Here is a 9,174-nt window from a genome sequence, read left to right as displayed (position 1 = left end):
GGGGTGTGTGTGTGTGAGTGTGCATGTGCATAATGTGCTTGGATTTACTGTGAGGTGTTTTAAATATATTTGTGGGAAGTAATATACTCCCTTATGCTCCATTGTCAGTCTCTAGACATCTCCTTATTACTGAACCTTTCGGTATTTAAAAGTCGGGTCATTTTTTGATGTTCGCTTTCTTCTCTCTTCATTAGCTCTTTTTGTTGTTTCACAGGGAGGAAAGCGATGAATGCGACCTCAGAGAGACGGAAGGGTGGTCTGAAGGTTTCTTAAGAGGATGAAACACGAGTCTCACCTTCACTTAACAAAGCCCAAATCCTGTACGAATTTAAGGGTTTGTGTTAAATGTATCCTTCAGAAGCAGCACAGGTGTTACTGAGGAAGTTAAGGAGGACAAATATGGGAGGGATAAATACTGTATGTCAACATTTAATATGTGAAGTCTCAACATATACAATATCCAGGCACAAGTTCACACAAATTATTCTTTATTTTACCATCATTACTCATCGTACAACATAATTATGGTGATTTTGGTTATTTTAAAATCGTATTTGCCTTCTTTTAAAGACCAGCATGAATAAAAATAATTCCCTCATACCTCATACTATGAGTCCAATCCTTGTATGCTTGTGTCTGCAGTAGGGAGAGACAGATGTGTGTGTGTGTGTGTGTGTTTTTGTTTGTGTGTACACTTAGATTGTACACACTGTGCTATGCTGTCATACATCAGCGCCATGCTGCGAGACTGCTCAGCATCCTGCCGCTGCTGTCGCTGATCAAATAAGGCACAGGGCTGCTGTCACACACACTGGTGCATATACACCAGCACACACTCACACACACTCACACACCTCTGAATGTGGTCCTTGAAATATCAATCAGGCTACAAAAGTAACAGCTGCACTGCCAACAGATGGATCTGTTCCATCAGAGGTAATGATTGTGTATTTGTATCTTAGGATCTTAGATCCGTATCTGAGTCGGTTCCATGCAGGCGGGTGAGGAAAGTCACGTTGCAGGTTGGCAACAAACACTCTCATCCAAACATGAAGCAGACACACTCTTTATTGAAAGAATCAGACCAGTTTATGCATCCTTGTCTTTTTTTAACCCCGACTAACATAATCATCATTTTTTTGGTTGTGATCATAATTTTTTATAATAATTTGTATATGTGACAAGAGGTGAACATGAACCAATAGATGCTTGAAACATTCAAAATGATACACTGACATTTCTAAAACATGGTGAATAAAACAATGATCTGTTATATAGTATCCCTAAAAAATACCACCTGTCTGGTGAGTATGTGCACATGTGTTTCAGCATGGGTGTAATTATGTGGAAGGAGTACATATTCAGCTTTTTAAATATGTATATGTGCCTTCAGGGTCATTGACAATGCTGGTCCCATTTACTAGATTAATAGATGCTTTGCAAACATCACACAGTCACAGAGACACTAAAGGTTTACAGATCCAGATCTAGAATGCATTTCGCCTTCCACCTACACAGTAAAGACATCAAGGAGGAGTGGATTTGAGCCTAGATCATAATTCTCTGTTACATTTTCAGGCCAGCAAGAGATTTAGAAGTCGGGTCCGTCTTTCTTTAGGTTTTTGTAGTCGGTGCTGATGGACACAAACTGGAGAAGAAGAATAAAAACAAACTAAGAAATCATGTCTGTCTCCAATCTCACATGCAAACAGAGACGTGTCCGTCAAATTACAGGTAGGATGCCGTCTCAGTTTCCTCACAATGAATACTTGTAGTGTGCGGTATTACCTTGTACTGGTACGTGGGATCAAGTTTATTCCATGGCTCTGGGTTATCGGTCTTGTTCCAGCTAAACAGATAAATAGATACGGATATAATTGGTATAAATTAGGCTCTTTTGGGAATCTGAGTGACATGAATAAAGCTCTCAGTTCAGACTAGCAATCCAATATTTATTCAAGCGATCTGATACCCCTGAGAGACAGGATATTTTATAAACAGCATAAAATGTAAAATAAAAACAAATGAGACCAACAGTTGTGGGTGGGATTCAAACTCAGCACACAGTCCTGCTTTAAGCCTGCTGTGCCATCAACAGGACACTCTCTCTGATAATGTCATCAAGCATGTAAAGAACCACGACAAATAAAAGATGAAAGGCCTGCAAAGAGACAAGCCAGTGCACCATCCTGTGAGCTCGCAAAGCACTTAGCTGTGTCTGCTGTTATTGCAGTATCATTATGGGTAAATCAAGAGTTTGGATAGCAGCAGGAGGAGAGGAAGTCCTGGAAAGAGGTGGCTGGAGGGGAAATGATCCCTGAAGTCAGTAACAATCATAAAACAAATCTCTCAGCTTGGTTGTAGTGGGACAAGTGTAATCATTTGAGCTCCCCATGCCTTATTAAAATGTTAACACATCTGCATATGAAATTGAAAGGAAGTCTAAAATACATAATTTCCTTGTTTACACATCCTAATCTGGTGGTGTACACCATCCTGTGAACAAGCTGGAAGGAGTCATTAATTCTTCTTTAGAAATGGTGGGCCATTTGTCCTCAAATAATATGAAAACAGGACTGAACAAATGTCTAAACCACAGGAAAACACATATAATAGGCTAATTAGAAGATTCCTTGTGCTTGGTGACGCATTTGTTTAAAGAATTATGCAAAGTTCTCGATGCTCAGGATCAAAATTGACAACATATAGATGTTTACATCATTGAACAGGTAACTGTTGTGTCAGTAGCCAGCACAAGAAGGCCACCAATCATAGTACATATTATCTCTGTTGCAGCTCATCAGAGGTCCTTACATGACATGGGGTCCTGTAGCCAACCGGACCAGATACAGAGAGGCCGCGCTCATTCCCAGACTGATGACGAAGAACTGGGGGATGAGCTGCACACACAAACAGAAATAATCCAAAAATTAAGATTCTTACATTTTGTGTTTACATAAATAGATTTGTGAAACTCATTTGTGATACTGTGCTGTTTATGAATGGCAACACAGCCTGAAGCTTTTAAAATAAGACTTAAGAGTGGTTTGATTCTCTTGGTGCAGTGGTCTGCAAATGTATTCACCCCCTTGGCGTGTTTACCTATTTTGTTGCATTACAACCTGGAATTTAAATCTATATTTATTTGGATTTTAAGAAATGGACCTGCAAAATCAAAGTTAGTGAAATTAAAAAAATTAAATACAAAAGGGAACCTGAAAAGTGCTGCTTGTATATGTATTCACAACCTTTGTGTTGAAGCCCTAAATAAGATATGGTGCTATCTGATGTTTACCTCGAGAGGTCACATCATTTGTTCAATGAAGTCCACCTGAGTGCAATCTTAGTGACACATGATCACCATTAAATCCATTGCACCACAACAAACGCACAAACCACTGACGATGAACGTCCTCACTGCCTCGTCTGTGAGTGTTGGTGCACCGTTAGATCATGTGACTGATCATGTGACTAATCATGTGACACTGAGATTGCACACAGCTGGTCTTATGACGTATACAAAAAAAAGGTATGGACTAAACACAGTAGAGTGCAATATTGTAACGCATTATTCTGAGTAAATGTTGAATTAATGTACTTAATGTTGTGTATTTACTTATTGTATTTGTACTCTTATGGACGGTATGTGGCTGTTTACTGGATTAGTTTCCATCTCAGAGACTACGCAAATATAAAAACACATTCTTAATTAAGAAAGCGAGGATACAGCTTTCATCCTTCTTACTTATTTCATTGTGAGAGACAAGAATCATTCCAAATTCCCATTATATCCCTATTATTTGTCACTTCCTTTATGCAGATTACTGTAACAGCTCTGACAATTAACTATCTATTTTAAATTATACTCCACAAAGTGTTTTAATGAAGTGGAAAATGTGTTTTCTGAAGTAGCTGAGATTTACAGCAGCCTTCGGTTCAACCACATGCTTTATATGTCAATTCCTGTCAACAGATTATAATTACTGCCACTACTCTGAGGATGAACTCCTGGGCTGCTCTTACTCGTCACCCTCGCCAACCTGCTGACACACAGTACTGCGTTCCTACATGTTTCTGAGGCTATTAAAGTACTGCTCTTGTTCACAGGAATATAACACACTTTATACTCCACTCAAGATGTTTGACAGCAGCAGATTAAGATTTAAATTCAAAACTGTTAAGCATTTAAAATACAATGCATTTGAACATTTCAGATGTCTATGAGTTGTTCACAGTTCAACCAAAAAGGGTTTTATTCTCTCGTTATGATTAGAAATCTGTGTCTCAGAACTTTTCCTTCCCCATCTCACGACCTCTCAGATTAATCTTGTGACCCTCTGGAGGGGCCCGACCCCCAAGTTGGGAACCGATGGACGAACAGACAAAAGGCTACAATGCTTCTGAAGCATTAGTATTAATTGTAATATCATAATGACTAATCAGTCACAGTTGATGTGTTTCTGCAAAACATGCATTTCCTTTTGATACTTTACATTTTGCTGATCAAAGTTATATACTTTTACTAATATGCATGATTTTTACTGAGCTGGTTTGATTTGTACTTTTACTCTAGAAAAGACCACTGAAAGATGGCCAGAGAGAGAGTAAACACGTGTAACTGTCAGTTTAAGATCTACAGCAAAAAGACTGAATAATAATCACACCTGTCTTTAATTCTGTCTGTCTGTCTGTCTGTCAAGCTCTGCCTGTCTGTCTGTCTCACATTCAGACATTGTGCTAACTTGTCTCTTTACACGTGATTCACCACCGTCTGCTGTGAGACTGTCGATCTGCTTACACAAGCCTGACATCACTTCTCAGAATCACGACTCTGAGCTCTACGGTGGTGGACCGTACATTTACTCAAGGACTGGCATATGTTGCACTGCTCGCTGTCTGTCTCTCAGCCTGTCTGTCTGAAGATAGAACATGTGAAGGAGAGCAGGAGAGTCTTGTAGGGATTTCTTCCCTGCAGTTTTTCTATCACTCTCTCTCTCTCCCTCTCTCTCTCTCCCTCTCTCTCCCACGGGAGGTCGATGACAAGAAGTTAACACTCTGTCACTTTGCTCTCTGACAGCATAGCTGTTAAAAGACATAAATAATCCCCGGTAGGGACACCTCATATTTTTGAATGTATTTTATTCCAACGACTCATCTCGTTAAAACTTCGATTCTGTCAGTTCAGATGAAGGTTCCAGGTTTGTTCGGGTCATTGTTGTGTTTTTAAGTCCTAAGCCTCTCTCAATTTGGCTGGATTTCAAATGAGCCACTGGAGAAACGTAACCTGCTTATTAAGAGTTAAAATAAGATTAGATGCAAAATGAGCCTTCTGATCAGGTTAATTAATAAACCGATACTGTAAACGCTTCAGGCAATCATCAAGGGACTGCTACTGTATTTTATTAACTAAAGCTAGAACTGATATTAACCTACAGCATATCAAGTTCAATTTATTGTGAATTCATTTTCTTAGAAATAAAAGTAAAATATGTTACATTAATTTCTATATAATGTTGTTCATATTATAATTACGGCATAAAACACAGACATACATTGGGGTTTGGAGCCTATAAAAAAAATGTCAACCTGAATTTGGAAGTGTAACCAGTGACGGAGCTTCAGCTAGACCTATGATATATAACATTACTGTTACAGTAAATGAACAACACTTAACTTCTAGTTAACCAAAATGCATTTACATTGATTTTAATTTGTCATCGTTGTTGAATAATATGCAGGGAGTAAAATCAACATCATAGCATTTCTTTTCTCCAGAACATCTGGCTCACTATTAGAAACATTGGATAAAATGATTCAGAAATGCACATCGACATTAAATAAATATTTTACAAGCACAATTTACCATTTCAGCTAAAACCCCAATGTTATCAACACGTTCCAACGTTTTGGAAATGAAAACAAGTTGTTTTCACTGATAAAAAAAGGACTAAAAAGACAAAAACAGGAAAGTATAAAGAATAAAATATAAAATCGACTTACCCCAGGGTGCCTCTTCGCGTGCTGTACTACTGTCCGGAATACCATTGCTCTTGTTTATAGAAATTAAGGAACAATACAATGAAATGATTCAGTCAGTGTTTCAGGCCCTAACTATCCACAAGAGGCGGTGCACAGACAATATTTAGACCTGTTGCTCTCTCATGTGGAGAAAGGAGAGGAGGAGGAGGAGGAAGAAGGGAAAGAGGTCATTTACATCTGATTACATCAACTTCAGCTCCCTTGTTGGGGTGAATACTCTGTGCTGGACATTGTGTAACAGTTTATATTTAAACGATAGGATTTCATCCTTGTAAATATGCATTAGATATCTAGGTCAGAGATATGTGAGGCTTATATCACAGTGTTCAATCAGAAGAAGCTCAAAGGCCTTGTATCCCTCATTTCCTTTGCTGCATTTGAAGACTTTCGACCCTTTGGGAGCTGACTGGAGGAAATGGAAAAGCATACAAACACTGTGTCCTTTTAAAAAGGCCGCTGGGGAATATCTGTATTCTATGGTCTCCTTCAGTTGGCCTAAACATATCCGTAAAGATGTATCCAGTTTTAAGAAAACACAGTTGAACTCAAATCTGCTCCACCAAAGAGAAACCTCCTTGTGGTTTACATGGGGCTCCAATTAAAGACAGTTTTTGCATGAGCATTTTCTGTTTTTCAGTGATGACGTGAAACAAATGTTCAGTAAACTATTGGTGAGAATAAATAGTGCAAATAATGCAAATAATGCAATGCAAAAAAAAGTGAAAGGTAACAAAGTTCACAGCAATCAAGTTGTGGCTTCTTCAAAAACACTCAGGGAAGCGAGCCCTTTGTCGTCTGGCTGAACACAAGTGAAGTCAGGGACAATCCCAAACAGAATTATGCACCACAATCACCACGATTGTACCCTTTAAACACTTAAAAAGGTTAATCCTCACAGTGACTGACCGAGATACACTTTGACATCCAGACAGAGAGTTGAGAAACTTGGCAACTCAGCGTATTGATCACTAAGAGCAAAAGAAGTCTGTGTTATGCAGCTGATTTTTTTTATTTTGGGTCAATCAAAGGAAAATTGTCCCAACAAGTGCTTCACTTGCGGTTCAGTCTGGAGATTATCTCTCATCAGGTTTAATCCAAAGGAGAACATGATGGAAACATAACACGATGACGCCTGAGGAGCAGAATAACAATGTCACCTTCAAATGAATTATTAGTTCATGTTTAGCTCATGAGGGGCTCACAGGGTGGATCTTTCTTTTTAAACAGATACAATTTTTATCTTGATTCATGATCTCTCAACTCCAAAAGTGATGACATAAACCAGAAATAAAACGAAGGTCAACAATGCGACAACCTCCCATTCTATTTAATGGACAAGTGTCTCAAATTCATTGCACTCGTGTGTGTGTGTGTGTGTGTGTGTGTGTGTGTGTGTGTGTGTGTGTGTGTGTGTGTGTGTGTGTGTGTGTGTGTGTGTGTGTGTGTGTGTGTGTGTGTGTGTGTGTGTGTGTGTGTGTGTGTGTGTGTGTGTGTGTAACCAGGTTGACTATCCATTCAACAGCTGCTTTAAGGATCTTCCTTCTCGGTTTGAATCACTGGACCCCTGAAGGTTTCACAGATGCTCTGGAAGGTTTGTAGCTGATTCCCGTCACTTAAGGATGCAGTAGTGACCCGTTCATCTACAGAAACTTCTCAAACAACTCCTGTGACATATTCAACGTTTCCTCTCAAAGCAATTGCTATTCATGTTTAAAATGTAATTTAAATATGTCAAAGATATGGATAAATGCACTCTTTTGGTATTTCCTTCCTCAAACCTGGGCAGCAGTGGGGAGCATATGTGAGCAATAGTGAAGTGGATTATGCTGCTATTGGTACTTTTTCCACTGCGTACATCTTTGTTCTCTGTGAGGGAACCTCAAAACCTTGTATTGACACGTTTAAAGACTAAACGAGGGGAGTGTTTCATCATTAAATGATTTTGAACAGCAATCCCTGTAAACAATACGTGAAATCTTTCCAAAGAGTAATGATTGGTGGGTAAAGATACAGAGTGGTTTGTCAACACTTGTCCTGGTTAAGGTCATAACGGTGCAGCGCTGACGTGGGATCTAGATGGACAGCCGCCAAGAAACACTGAATGATGGTCCGTTGGAAAATCAATCCCACAAAACAAACAGTAATCTATCGTGGACGTTTTTACCAGCATATTGTGAATTTAGTTGTTTCTTGAATTTTAATAAATAGTTTGGCAGAGGTCGATGTAAAAGGCTTCTCACATGAACGCATCAACTCAAAAGACTTCTCAAAACGAGTTGTGGCTTGCAGTGGATCGAAGTTACGATGTACACAAATTATTGCAAATGATAATTATAAATTAAACGACCTAAAAGTAGATAGAAATAGTTTCAATCGGTTCCACCTCAACTAGCTGCAACAGCTACCGTTTTCATGTACTTTTCAAATTTAAAGTATTTTGTTGCTAAAATGCCTCCACTTTTACATTAGTAACACTTTCAAATGCAGGATTTCTCCGTGTAATCGGGTATTATTATAGTGTGATATTGCTAAATGATAATGATCTCTCTACATCTTCCGCCGGAAACTAAAAACACATCTTTTCCGACTATATCTGGATTAAAACACAGATTAGCACTAAAGTGGCACTTAAATAGCTCTTATTATGGTACTTTTGTAGTTGGACTATGTTGAGGAAATGTTACTTTCTGTATTCTTGTTGTTCTTAGTTTGTACTCTAGGTTGAATGCACTTATTGTAAGTTACTTTGAATAAAAGTGTCTGCTAAATAACATGTAATGTAATGTAATGTAATCTCAATACTTTATCCCTCGCAGCTGGCTTTTAGCTACGGTAGGAAAGAAAGTAACAAATCATCTCAAACACAATGAGCTTCATGAGTAAGGCATCATGCTTAGTAGGTTCAAGCTGTAGTCCCATTTCCAGTCCCCACTGTGCAGGCGTCCCATGAAACTAGAAGTCGCTAGAAACAAGGGCATGATCCCTCAAGGCTTCCCACCCTTAAACACGAGGCATCTACGCTTGGGATAGTCTGCAAAAGAGTTTTCCCTGTGCAGAGTGAAGAAACACAGGAAGCTTGGAGAGAAAGAGGTGGTTGTCTGCAACAAAGGTTGCATTGGATTTCAGCATGTCTTC

At 38.9% G+C, this 9,174-nt stretch overlaps 1 protein-coding gene across 1 annotated transcript; it reads right to left on the bottom strand.

Moving 5' to 3' along the window:
- Nucleotides 1–466: 466 nt before the first annotated feature.
- Nucleotides 467–6,186, bottom strand: ndufa4l2a (NDUFA4 mitochondrial complex associated like 2a). The gene is made up of 4 exons (XM_056423364.1): nt 6,001–6,186; nt 2,815–2,900; nt 1,789–1,849; nt 467–1,648 (listed from the first exon to the last, which is right to left on the bottom strand). The coding sequence occupies exons 1-4, from the start codon at nt 6,043–6,045 to the stop codon at nt 1,592–1,594; spliced, it is 249 nt and encodes an 82-aa protein (XP_056279339.1). The 5' UTR covers nt 6,046–6,186; the 3' UTR covers nt 467–1,591.
- Nucleotides 6,187–9,174: the final 2,988 nt, after the last annotated feature.

This window comes from Pseudoliparis swirei, chromosome 9, assembly GCF_029220125.1.
Source record: "Pseudoliparis swirei isolate HS2019 ecotype Mariana Trench chromosome 9, NWPU_hadal_v1, whole genome shotgun sequence".
In the NCBI taxonomy this organism is placed as follows: domain Eukaryota; kingdom Metazoa; phylum Chordata; class Actinopteri; order Perciformes; family Liparidae; genus Pseudoliparis; species Pseudoliparis swirei.
This window is presented reverse-complemented; position numbering and strand designations above follow the sequence as displayed.

Coding starts and splice junctions, on each gene's coding strand:
- ndufa4l2a (XM_056423364.1), bottom strand. CDS start 6,045: ATGGTATTCCGGACAGTAGTACAGCACGCGAAGAGGCACCCTGGG. Junction 2,901..6,000: donor ACGCGAAGAGGCACCCTGGG/GTAAGTCGATTT, acceptor TTGTGTGTGCAG/CTCATCCCCCAGTTCTTCGT. Junction 1,649..1,788: donor ATCCCACGTACCAGTACAAG/GTAATACCGCAC, acceptor CTTCTTCTCCAG/TTTGTGTCCATCAGCACCGA.